We start from the raw sequence: 14,420 nt of genomic DNA, 5'->3' as shown, positions 1-14,420 counted from the left end.
AACGCCGCGCACGTCAGTCCAAATCAAAGGAATGGTTTCTGTATGTTAACGGATTGTTAGGTTCTGCTTAGTTGCGCGCTCTGAAGACCGACAGCAGCGTACGTCGACGGTGTGCGCTGGAATAAACTTAGATTTGATTTGGACGCCAACGTTCAGCTGAACTCACAGTGTACAACATGGTGGTAAACTATTTTATTCAAATAAAAATAAGTTTTAATGATTTGACATATTTTTAATTGCACAAATTAAATGAAAAAGTTATTTGTATTAAATTGGCAGTATTAGTATTTAATTGGTGTGTAGATTAATTGGTATTATTACTATGTATTATTTATTAAACTGAAGTATGCATTACAATAAAACAACGTTGGTACAAAATAAAGTTTATCGTTATTATTAAAAACGTGACACAATTTTTGTCTTGCCATTCTACAGATCCCTGATCAGTATTAAAGTATGCTTTGAATATCTCATTTTTTATTATTATATTTTCGTATTTTTAAATATGTACATAGTTCTCTGTAAATTGACCTGATTTCAGGTCAATACTTTGGGTAAATATTCAAAGAGAAAAAAAGACTACTTTTAACAAAAGGTATTATAAACCTTGAGTAGTGTCTTTCAAAGACACAATAATAAAGAATAAACGTCAAACTCTAAACTATTTTGAGAGCGACAGAATATGCTAACAAACCGACTCACTCAAATCTGCCGTGCGTCAAGTACAACAGATTCTGCTCTACCCGTATGCCGTGCGTCGCTCACTGTTCTAACAAACCATGGCTTTAGGAAGGGAAGACATAGAAAAACTTGGTTAACATGTTGATGGACAGTGCGTCAAATGTATAAGCAAGTGTTGTGTGAACAGGGAAATTGTTAAATTTCCTTTACCGCTTATAGTTTATGGGAACAATGAGTTTTGTATATTTTCTAATCATATTTACTAATCAATTTACAATATATATAATTATTTGTAAACACGTGGACGACGATCATGGACGTCGTGTCATGTTATGCATCTGTAGATATAATGTGACATTTTTTGACACCGATTTTTGTCACAACTCGGTACTTTACAAATGCCGTCTATGGACGTTGTGTCACATTACATCAACGGAAATTAGACGTCTATAGACGTTCTGTCCGTCAACGTGTTAAATGGTGTAATGGTGCAAAAAATGTTTTAACTAAAATATATACTTACACAAACACTTGTATTTCCCCAAAAATGTGAATACAGACAGTACCAAAGGTGCAATGTTCTCGTCATCCATTTTAAGTAAGTCCAGTAGCTGTTCTAAAATATCAGTATACTGAAAATGAGAAGGGAACACTACACTCAGCATAACGAGCAATTTGAGGCCCCTATCGCCAGCAGTAGCAGGATGCAATCCAATTTCTTCAATACTGTTTCCACCTTTCAAGCAATCTTCAACATAACCTATTAATAGCTTTAATGCTTCATGGTCAATCATCACAGAGCTGATGCGTTCTAATACCATTTTTATGGTGTTGTAGTATAAATTTGTCATAACTGGTGCACCTAACTTTCTAAGAACTGCAGCAGTAGCTTCTGAGCATTCCTTACAAGTAACTGATGGTTTTACTATTATGTCAAATTGTTCCCAAAGTGACGTATCTTTCCTTAAATGATTACTGAATTTTGTTAGGTATTCATGTGCTTTAACAGGTTCCGGTAAGCACTTGGATAAATTTTGGATTCTTGTATATAATTCTTTTAGTACATCATTAGAACCATTCGCAGATCGCCTATGTAATTCTAAAAATTCTTGTACTAACTTTCTTACAAACAATTGGTTCTTTTGAAGTTCTAAGAAAGCTTTACTTGCATGATCATCTACTGTACCTAAAAGGTGGTAAAGTTTTTTCATTCTTTCTGCTGCTGCAAGTTGATAAGGAACTAAGCAAGTATTTAGTAATCTTTCCACCAATAAGCGATCTTCTATACCCGCCATATAATACCCATGTAAGATTTTGTCTTTTATCCAAGTAACGGCTTTCTTTGTTGCATTAGGTACGTCAGGATCACTTAAATGCTTTTTGTATATAAGAGCCAAACCAGACATTGCTTCTTTTCTTATTTTAAATTTTTTATCCAAAGTTCTTTCTTTGACAAATTCCAGAAGATCTTCCGAATCAGAAACTACTTGAAAATCATTCTTTGCTGTTGTCACAATAGCCATAACGACCTGATATCGAACATTCTCTTCTGAATCATGTTGTCTCATTTTTAAAGTCTCTGTAATATCCTTTCTCAGATCAGGGTGATTAAGAAGGAAATGCATGGAGTACTGGACACATTTTGTTCTAATAGCAATAGAAATATCATTAAATCTACCCAGAAACGCTCTCCACAATGCTGTGTGACGCCTAGGGAGTTCCGAATCTTTTTCACTAAACATTTTAGCCAAAAGAGCTACAGCCGCTAATCTATCACTTTCCAGGGGACTTTTTAACTTGCATTCCAATTGGGGTAATACTGCCAATAAAATCTGTGGTCTTATATGATTCAATTCATAAATTAAATCATACACTTTGCCGCATATATGTAATTTCTTATCTTCTTTTCCCAAAATCAGTACTTGATTGAAGAATGCTTGAATATAAGGTTCTAATGTATCCGAGGTTTTAACTATTAGCTCTTTAGCTAAAAAATAGGAATTTTTGTGTTGACTTTTATTTGGTTCTACGATATTTATTAATATAATATTTAAAAGATCATTGCTAACCATGTCACTCTCAGATATGAGCGGACATAGGACGTCCAACATAAAACTTTTAACTCTTCCTGAATGCTCATCGTTAACTATTTTAAACATGAGATCAAAAAGTGCGCAAAATATCTCTTGGCAGTCCTGTAGCTCAAAACACATATTAAAAGATTTTACGTAAGCTAAATTTTCCAGTAAGTAAAAATATCTCTTAAAGGCTGCGTCTTTAGGATCTTTTAAACCAGATAGTTGTGTGATAAGAAATAAGAAGATTGTTTTGACCTGTTCTGGATCTTTGTAGGGTGCTTCAGGTGCGTATACTCTTAGAACATCTGCAATACAACAAGCTATAAGCAATTGTACATCTCGAGAAGAGTGAGATAAAAACTGTTCCTCTGCAAGGTGAAGGGACAACGGAATATACTGCTTATAAGCGCCGTCATCTTGTCCCATAGCTTGCAAAGTATGAGCAAGTGTCTTTAAACGTCGGATTAATTCATCCGTATTCAAATCTTCACTAATTGGACGACATCCTGGAGGATATATTACTTCCGCCATTTCTGATACCTGAAAAAAATATTAATCTTTATTAAAGTAGAATATATTTCACAGTATACAGTAAAAGAAGAACAATTGCTTCTAAAAGTCTAAATAATTTTTGGTAAGTTATGCTTTCAATGCGTTCCCACGCTAATAAAATATATGAGAAATCAAAAAAGCTGTCACACTAACTTTCTCACTCTTATTCTCCTTCGATATCGATGCATTTTAAAAAAATATGCTATCAGAATATGCTATCAATAGGGTATACGCTTATTTGACTAGTTTCATTCTCTGTTCTAGTATTTGTTTTTGTACAAGTAGGTACACATTTTTCATTGAAATATATAAATATAACAATAAAAACGGTTAAAAAATAGTTTTAAGTTTAAATAATTGATTTCAAATATAAATTGCAATTAATTTGATGTTAAAACCTAATAGTCCAAAATCCCAGGACCGCCAGAAATTCCTTATTTTCTCACAAATAAAATGTATACATAGAATAATATAACCGGTAAAATACCGCAAAAGATGGAAAACCTAATACATTGTGAAGTAAAACGAGATGAAACTAGTAGATGTGGAAATAGGGAACTTGCATAAAATTTTAAATTCGAAAAAATGTTATAAATCACAACAGAACATAATTTAAAACATGTATCAAAGATAAAAAAGTTTTGTTTGTCTTTCGTTTGGCCCCTAAAGACGATTAAAAATTCAAATTATACCAGCCAGCCCAAAACACGTCGTGACGTCATCGGTTTATCTGTTTACATTTTGCACCAACAAAGTAAACAAAATTGTATATAATTTTAAATTAGACATTATAGACGTCAGTAGAAAATACAGTTATGTGACGTTACAAGTGTTTGTGATCGTTTGAACTATTCATAGAAAATTTGTACTTTTACAAAATGGTTTTATTTTCCATAGTAAACCTTCTTTCCTTTCCTTCAATAACTATATCAAAGTCCAATCTCAACAAATTGGTATATATTATTACAATAACATACGATAAATGTCATTAGAATATAAATATTTTTTCTTTATTCCGCGACGACGAGCTGGCCAAATACCCAAGTAGGTGGAGGCCAATAAACTAAAGAAGAAGAATATACCCAAATATAACCATAAACGGAACCATATAGTTAAACTATGTGACGTCACGGGTCGATTGAACTATTTTAAAATACAGAAGACTTTAAATTTGTACTTCTAAGTTATTATGAGTTTTGGAAGCGTGAAATTTTAGAAATCTCATTTTTATACAAAACTGAACATTATTATGTAATAAAAAAATGTGCAAGTTCCCTATTATCGATATAAACGTATACCTAGATTATTAACATTACATTACATAGTTTCCCACCTTTAGACATATTAGAGGAGTACGACAACTGTCACTGTGACAGGATAATTTTATAAAATAGTCCTGTCACAGATGTCTAAAGGTGGGAAACTGTGTAATGTAATGTTAATTTATACGTTTATGTCGATAATTTCTACATCTACTACTTTCATCTCTTTTTATTTCACAATGTAATATGTTTTCCATCTTTTGCTATTTTGCCGGTTTTTAGCGCGTTCATCACTGTATACTATTTTTCTATAAAAACACGCTTACGGCATACAAGATTTCTGACGTCAGAGCATGGCCAAGCCATTAGAATATGACTTTTCATCATGGGCATGTTTCTTGTATATCATGGGCATGATTCTTGTATAGTGAGAAGCTAGGCATCATTATTTGTCAAAGATATTTTTCTTTGTTATTGTTTACTGTATAAATAATATCTAAAATTCTTTATTCTAATTAATGTCAATCGCTCTTCATTACTTGCCGAAATATATTAATTAACAACAATATAATATAGTGTATAATCAAGAAAATAGATCATTTAATATTTTAAGGCTAGAAATGACAGATGCATGTACTGAATAGTATTTAATACGAGTAAAATATTGTTTGAATCGATGTAAACAAAAACGTTCTAAATCATGGAAACCATTTTTGCGGAACACTGGAAAAAACCCTGTATAAATCTGTAATAAACTTTTAAATAAATACCAAAAAATTTGGGAGTGTTTTTGGTACTTTTGGCTATAATGTTTGATGTTTTTCGGTACAAAATAATTTGTAAATACGTATGATATACAGTACGTAAATTGTTCAGCTGGACATAGCGAATATACATTGAGAGAATTGTGGCAACTATGAAAGAATAGTGCTTTTCATCGATTGTCATTTGTTTCGCTCTTCTGTCAAATTTCGTATAATCTGTGTATAATATTAATATACAGAAATTATACAACATATGACAGAAGCTCGAAACAAATGACTGTGAATGAAAAGCCCTATACGCTCTGAGCTTCGCTGGTGTCGCTCCTGGCGGATTACTAATTCAACTTTCACCGGTAATTTTTAAATTTATTATTTAATTGTTATCGCTTAATATTTACAACGCTAAAAAGTAATTAAATTGTAACAGATTTTTTTAAGATTTTGCTAATCATTTTGACGTTCTATTGATGAAATATTAATTTCTTACTTCTCATACTTTCACAATTATCGTGTAGATGACGCTAAGATTAATAGAATGATTTATAATTACATATTACGGAACATTAAAAAAACGTAAATTCAGTATTTAAAAATGATTATTATGAAATTCAAAAAGTGACAAAATCAAGATTGAAATACCTTCTTTAGCGTGCTGAAGAGATTTTTGTCATTATTTTATTACAAAGCTGTTATTTTTAGTTATTAACAATTAGCGGTATAGTCCAACTGTATCGTCGCCCCCGTTAGCGGAACTATTTCGATTAGATTTTTTTGCACAAACTTACTCAAAAATAGGTTCTTATAACATATCCACAGAGTGCCGGCCGGTGGTCGAAAAATTGTTTAAACAATTTTTAAACCACGGCACCGGCCGGCACCCTGTGGATATGTTATAAGGACCTCTTTTTGAGTAAGTTTGTGCAAAAAAAATCTAATCGAAATTGTTCCGTTAACGGGGGTGACGATACAGTTGGACTATAGCACTAATTGTTAATAACTAAAAGTAACAACTTTGTAATAAAATAATGCCAAAAATCTCTTCAAAACGTTGAGGAAGATATTTGAATCTTGATTTTGTCACTTTTTAAATTTCATAATAATAATTTTTAATCGAGTTATGAAGCCTTGAAAATGGCCATTTTCGCATTTTTCAAATTTTTAATCGCGTATAACTCGACAACAGTCAAGTTTAGAGAAAAATGACTAGAGACCTTTTTTACTCAGAATGACCCAAATTATCTAAAAAAAAAATTGTCGAAAATGAAACAATTATTTTTGTGAATTTGTTTAAAAAAAATTGTTTAAAAAATTTTTCGACCACGGCACCGCCCGGCACCCTGTGGATATGTTATAAAGACCTCTTTTTGAGTAAGTTTGTGCAAAAAAATGGAATAGAAACAGTTCCGCTAACGGGGGCGACGATACAGTTGGACTATACCGCTAATTGATAATAACTAAAAATAACAGCTTTGAAATAAAATAGTGACAAAAATCTCTTCAGGACGTTGAAGAAGGTGTTTGAATCTTGATTTTGTCACTTTTTGAATTTCATAATAATCATTTTTAATCGAGTTATGAAGCCTTGAAAATGGCCATTTTCGCATTTTTCAAATTTTTAATCGCGTATAACTCGACAACAGTCAATTTTAGAGAAAAATGAGAGGAGACTTTTTTGCTCAGAATGACCCAAATTATCTAAAAAAAAATTGTTGGAAATAAAAAAATTATTTTTGTGAATTTGTTTAAAAAAAATTGTTTAAAAAATTTTTCGACCACGGCACCGCCCGGCACCCTGTGGATATGTTATAAGGACCTCTTTTTGAGTAAGTTTGTGCAAAAAAATCGAATCGGAATAATTCGCTCTTGCGCGTGTAAAAGGAGATAAGTCGGAAAATAGGGTTTTTAAGATATGAGCCGCTGAAATATTGCAGAATATACGACCATTTTAATAAGCGTTTTTCATTGTAATAAAGCACACAGTTTCTATTGTAAATGATTTTTATTCTAATAAACTACAAAAAAATGTTAAACCCAACATGTAACTCTTACTTAACAAAAAAAAAAGTGAGTTATCTCAATTAACACAAAATGAAAAATACAGTTATATCCGTTTACACATCGTCTTGAGTATAATCATCTTCAATATCTGGAAGCACTTCCTTTACATTTGTTTGCGTCGGTAGGCTTTCATAAAATGAATGAAAAACGGTAGGCTTTCATAAAATGAATGAAAAACGTCACTAATATAAGGCAGAAATTCAATTACATTTTTTTCTTTTCTTCAGTAATGGGATTTGGAAACCTACAGTTTTTTAAATGTTCTGTAGAACAAGCATCTTGCCTGCGTCTTAGATAGTTCATATAGCTGAACGGTTCGTCTTCGTCGAGGGTGTTTTATACGCAAATCGGCCATATTCCTTTTCATACCTAAACCACTTCACGTCTTGCCATAAAAATCGATTTAAAGATTCATCTAATTTTTTAGTTTGTAATTTCTCCTTCAAAAATGCTGCAAAGTCATAGAAATCGTCTTTACTCATCTCGGTTACCTGGAATGGATTCTTATGGCCACATAATCTCACCAGCTGAACCCAATCACGTGGATGTTCAATCTTGTGTTCAAACTTCTTCTTTTTTTTCTCAATTATGGAGTGATATGTGTCACACTCCATATGAGTATGTCCTGGGGTCAAGAATTTATGATCTATGCATTTTAAATGAGATTGATTCATTAATATTAAAAACATAGCCACTAAATGGGAATTTTTGTTCTGAACCCCACAAGTATCTGAGTAAAGCGTAACGTGTTTTATTGCAAGCAGTAAAGATTGAAGTTCTTTATAGAGACATGAAGCAATCTGATTAGCACCCCTTCCCGAAATAGTCTCGTACCACATGTAACAAATTGTTTGATTGTTGTTACATTGATGCAAGGTCAAATTGTATGTTCAAAGTTGTCGCTTGTAAAAAGCAATAGACGTCGTTATATCTTGGGTTGGCAAACATTGCTGTAAATCAAACGAATAGACTATTTTGGAATCATCTTTAGCAGCTTGTTCCTTATCTTTGCGTTTAGCGGCGTAAGCATTTTCAGCTTCTTCCATGTGTTTGTCTAACGTTTTTCTTAAGTCTTCTCTAGCTTCTGCACTATGTTCATTTTGAGTTAGGGCCTCGTATTTATCGCATGTTTGACACGTATCCTTTTTAAACTTTTTAATAGAAATATTCATTGTATGAAATACAGATTCTTGTCGAGTTTACTAAATCGGTTTTTTAAGTTATAAATATAATAACTTTACTACACTTCCAGTACTATCACCACACAATGTGAATAGAAAGCAAAACCTTTCAAACAGTATACTTAGAATATGAAATGTATCCTAGAAAGCACCAAAATAATAAAATTTGTGTACAATAATATAGGTAGGTAACCACTGCTAACTTTATGTACATTGAGTTATGTCGAGGGAATCAATTGGCGCCAAACACAAAAAAAAGTGTAATATGAGATAACTCGAAGTATCTCCAGCGACACTAAAACTTTTGTACTTATTCATTTTAGCACAATATACGTTGACTGGTAACAAAGCTAGTGTTACACATATATCCATTTACACTAATTACATATTGGTATAGCATGATCTTCTGTCAAGTTATCTCATTTAACACTTTTTGGGACTTATCTCCTTTTACACGAGCAAGAGCGAATTGCGCTAGCGGGGGCGACGATACTGCCCGGTCTAATATGAAATTTTCATTTTCATTTTTACATACATTAGGTTTAATGCGTTTCTAGCAGTGTCTCTATTGTAGGATTCTCCCTCTATCTAAAATTGCTAAAAGACCCTAAACTGCTGTCCCGAGATGCAAGTTCACTTTCAGATCGGTTATCTCGAAGGTGGTTTGAGATATCGAAATGCCGTTTTCAGATTTGGATTCAGGAGACAAAACTACATTGGACTACATCCGTAGATGGGCTCTAAGTATTGCAGGAGCGGCGACGCACGAACGAACAGACTTTGCGAATTTATAAAGGAAAACAAAATTTTCGTTGAAAAAATCTAAAGCCTTTATTTCATTATAAACAATTTTGTGCTATACCTGCAATATTTTACTCATATTAAATACTATTCAGTACATTGCATCTGTCATTTTTAGCCTTAAAATATTAAATGATCTATTTTCTTGATTATACACTATAATATATTGTTGTTAATTAATATATTTCGGCAAGTAATGAAGAGCGATTGACATTAATTAGAATAAAGAATTTTAGATATTATTTGTACAGTAAATAATAACAAAGAAAAATATCTCTGACAAGTAATGATGTATAGCTTCTCACTGTACAAGAAACATGGCCATGATTAAAAAGTCATATTCCAATGTTTTGGCAATCCCCTGACATCAGAAATCTTGAATGACGTAAGAATGTTTTTGTAGTAAAAATAATATACATTTAAATGTATGCATACCTGCTAGCTTGGGCCGACAGCTAATTCATAGGTACCAAGTGCTAAAGGTGGGTAAAACAGTCCTAACTTTTCTTATAGTCTCAGTGCTTATTTTTACATAAGTATCTTTTAGAAAATATTGTTAAAAATTAATAAACAATACTGCCAGACTCATTTCGTTGGCGGTAACTTTATCTTGATGCCTTTATTAAGGGGAACGGTCATTCTAGTTTTATTTCTCGTGTGAGTCGGACGTGTCAATAGCCGGTGCTGACGAGTAATCTAAACGCTTTACTAATACGAATAATAAGTATCGATAATTATTCAAATAATATATAGACTCGCGTTTTTGTTTCTATTTTTTAATTAAATGAGTGCGGACACGGGCGTAAACCGCCCCCTGAACCTGATGGACCTCCCAATACCACCCTTAGTAGTCCAGATGTTGAAATGGAATCAGCTAGCAATTTTAAAGGTTTTAGTAAGGCTGAACTCAACCAAACTGTAAGTACTTCCGATCCTATTAAATCTAACGATGACGAACAAAAAGAAATTTTTAAGTATACCATAAATGATCGTGGACCGTTCCATATTATGTTGAAAATAAAGATAGCGATTTTAAAGGTAAACTTAATGCATTAAAAATTGGTGACATTATTCTTACACAATTCCCAGAATTAGATAATAAAATAATTAGTACCGATACAATTGGCAGAAATAAATTAAGAATTACATTTACGGATTCTAAAAACGCTAATTGCCTTATCGACAAGAAAGACGATCCGGTTTTTGTTAAAAACAATTTGGATGTTTATATACCTAAATTTATTATTATTAGACAAGGTGTTATACGGGATGTCTCAACGGAATTCTCCGATGAGTATCTTAAAAATAAAATTAAAAAATTCGAAATAAATTCTAATTTTGAGGTAGTAAACGTTTCTAGAATAAATAGAAAAACGGTTACCGATGATAAAATACTATTTTACTAAATCGTGTGTAGTAAGCTTTAAAACACAAGTAAATACTTCCAAAATACGTTACTATAAATAAGGTGTTGAAAGAAATTGAACCATATCAACAAAAAGACCTGCTTTGTTTCAACTGTTTGCGATTTGGCCACCAGGGGAAGCATTGTAGGAGTAACCCCCGTTTGTAACAATTGCCAGAAAGACCATAATACAAAAGAGTGTCAGGAAACAACATTAACCCCAAAATGTTTTAGTTGTATGGGAGACCACTTCACAACAAATCTTAAGTCATGTCCAGAATTCAAAAGACAGAAATTAATTAAAGAATGCATGACTAATAGTAATATTAATTACCATGATGCCAACAAACAAATTCCCCGCAAATCTTAAGCAGACGTAATATCAAATAACATTATTAAAGATTCTCATCAACAAAATTTGCCTTCTTCTAATTACCCTCTTGTTAACCAAAGTTTAAATAGCTCTTCTGTTACTCGTCCATTCACATTTTTGGCCAATAGTAATCATAATAAATATACAGTCGTCAAATCTTCTAAAGGTAGCAAAAGGCAGAGATCAAATGGTCCTGTCTTAACGCAGTCAGATCCAGAATACACATTTAACTTTAGACAATCAGGAACTAATATTCCAATTATAAATAGTCCTTCATATAAAAATAATTTAAATTCAAATTCTCACACGCTACAAACAGAGTCAAACTCTGATATTTTAGATATAATTTTTACTATTGTTACCGAACTTTTTAAAAATTTTAGGGAAACTAATAATCCCAATGTTACTAAACAAGACTTACAACAAATATTAATTAGTAAACAATTATTAAACGTGCACAATATACCAACTACTTCGTCGTCTTCTCAGCTATAAACAAACTCAACATTTTACAGTGGAACTGCAGATCTGCAGTTGGCAATAAAGAAAACTTAGAATATCTCTTAAATACAACAGAAACTACCATAGCAGCTTTGTCAGAGACCTGGTTCAAACAGGAAAGGTTTTATAACTTCCAAGGTTATAATATTGTTCGGTCAGACCGTATGGATGGTTACGGTGGGGTAGCCATACTAGTAAAATCCAGTAGATTATTTTCAGAAGTCGTAGTACAGAAACCAGCAAGAATGATGTGTACATGTATCGAAGTGAAACTTCTACCTAATAACAAAGCAGTGTACATATTGTCAATATACATTAAACCAAAGACTCGGATAGAAGTAAGAGAATGGATACAATTTTTCGAAAACTTACCACGACCTTTTATAATTGCTGGAGATTTCAACGCTCATCATCTTTCTTGGGGTTGTGAGTTTAATGATGTCTATGGTGTTTCTTTGCTCAATGCTATTAATCACTGCAATCTTGTGTATCTCAATGATGGTGCACCCACACTTGTTACGTCAGGTAGGAAAAGTGCCATTGATCTGTCTATTTGTACGCAAGACATAGTACATTTAATATCTTGGTCAGTCACACAGGATCCTCATGGATCCAATCACCTTCCTATATATATATATATATATATATATATATATATATATATATATATATATATATATATATATATATATATATATATATATATATATATATGAAGTTTAATAACTCTGACTCAGGCTTACAAACCTCTGGTCCAGTTCACAACATATGGGTTCTTAAAAAAGCCAACTGGAATCTGTACACGACAACACTAGAGGAAATGAGCACCGTATGAAACTACAACAATTTCATAGACACGATAAACTCAGCTGCAAACATTTGTATCCCGAAAAGAACAATAATAAGAAATAAGTACTGGAAGCACAAACCAAAACAATGGTGGAATGAGACCTGCAACAACATTGCTCATAGGAGAAAAGAAGCTTTCAGATTATGGAAAGAAAACCCAAACATACAAAATTTACTTGAATTCAAACGAGTTGATGCCATCGCAAAAAAAAACATTCAAAGAAACAAAAAGAATTCAGTGGAGGAAATATGTTGAGAGCCTAAATCAGACAACTCCCATCACTGAAGTATGAAAAAAGGTAAATAGTTTTAAGAATAGTAAGCAACAGAATAAGTTACCTATTGATCTGGAAGCGAATTGGATAGAAGAATTCCATGCCACAATCTCACCAGACTGGGCAAAAGAATGCATAGAATACAATCAGTTATCTTTAAAAACTGTTCCCAGAAACAACTTGCACGTTTTGAGATGTGGGGAAGATCGTTGAAACTATCTAATAATACTTCACCAGGCGAGGACAATATAACTTACTCCATGCTGTTTCACCTCCCATTTAAACATAAAAAGTCGCTGTTAGAAATCTATAATAGTATCTGGACTGGTGCAAGTCCTATTCCGGATAGCTGGAAGAACTATATAATATTACCTATTAAAAAGAAAGACAAACCGCTAGACCTCTCAAGTTCGTACAGACCTATATCCCTGGCATCTTGTATTCTTAAAACTCTGGAAAGAATAATAAAGAATCGATTAGAACAATGGCTAGAATTTGAAGACATCCTACCAAACTCACAATATGGTTTCCGGAAATGTAGGTCCACTCTCGAAGCTATTACTGTTCTCGTTACAGATATACTGACAGGATATACAATAAAGAAACATACAGCTGCAGTTTTTATTGACCTTTTCTCGGCTTTTGATAACGTAAATTTAAACATTTTGTACAATAAGCTGACATCAATAAGAATACCTCATGAAATATGTTCATTTTTAATTTCACTATACTCCGATAGACGACTTTCACTAAAATTAATCAAAAATCTTCAAGGATCCCGAACATCGAATTTAGGACTCCCTCAAGGCAGCATACTCAGCCCGCTACTTTTTATACTATATACAATGGACTTCGAAGTAAATTTGAATAACGTGAATATGATACAGTTTGCTGATGATATAGTTATCTACACCAACGGTACTACTATTTCAAATTGTCAGAACATTTTAAACACAAACCTATGGTCAGTTAAGCACTGGTTAGATTCAAACAACTTAATTATGTCTGAAAAAAAATCTGAAGTGTGTATTTTTACTAAAAAAAAGGGACATAACTCAAGTACAGTTACAACTGGGACCATATCTTCTTCCAATGAAAAATTGTGTTAAATACCTTGGACTCTATTTAGACAGAAAATTACTGTGGAAAGATACCATCCACCATGCAATAAAAAAAACCGAGAACGCTATGAATATTTTGAGAGCATTCTGCCATACCAAATGGGGAGCAGATCCAAATACCGCTTTACTGTTCTATAAAACAATGGTTAGAAGTATATTAGACTATGGCAGTCACCTATATGGAACAGCAGCACATACTCACCGAAACAAAATAGAGACCCAGAAAAACACAAGTTTGAGAATATGTCTTGGTTATCTTAAATCTACCCCAATAAATATTATAGAAGTCGAATCTGTAGAACCTCCACTATCTTTCAGAAGGCACTATCAATTAGTCATAAATTTATGGCTAAAGCCATATCCAAAGAAGCCAGCTATCTTCGTAACATTCACGACCTCACTGTCCTAGTACTCACCCATCCATATTGGCACTCAAAAGCTACTCCACTCATAGTAAACAGCTATACCACAATGGCACAAATCTCTAACTCCCTGTCTATCAACAAAACTATACCTATC

At 32.7% G+C, this 14,420-nt stretch overlaps 1 protein-coding gene across 1 annotated transcript in view; it reads right to left on the bottom strand.

The window, feature by feature from the left end:
* Positions 1-14,420, bottom strand: part of LOC126884314 (sister chromatid cohesion protein PDS5 homolog B) — a 120,068-nt gene that overhangs the window by 86,503 nt on the left and 19,145 nt on the right. Inside the window, exon 2 of the mRNA XM_050650252.1 lies at positions 1,205-3,299. Coding sequence (XP_050506209.1) covers positions 1,205-3,290 — 2,086 coding nt within the window. The 5' untranslated portion in view covers positions 3,291-3,299. The remainder of the gene's footprint in view (positions 1-1,204; positions 3,300-14,420) is intronic.

This window comes from Diabrotica virgifera, chromosome 5, assembly GCF_917563875.1.
Source record: "Diabrotica virgifera virgifera chromosome 5, PGI_DIABVI_V3a".
Taxonomy (NCBI): Eukaryota; Metazoa; Arthropoda; class Insecta; order Coleoptera; family Chrysomelidae; genus Diabrotica; species Diabrotica virgifera.
This window is presented reverse-complemented; position numbering and strand designations above follow the sequence as displayed.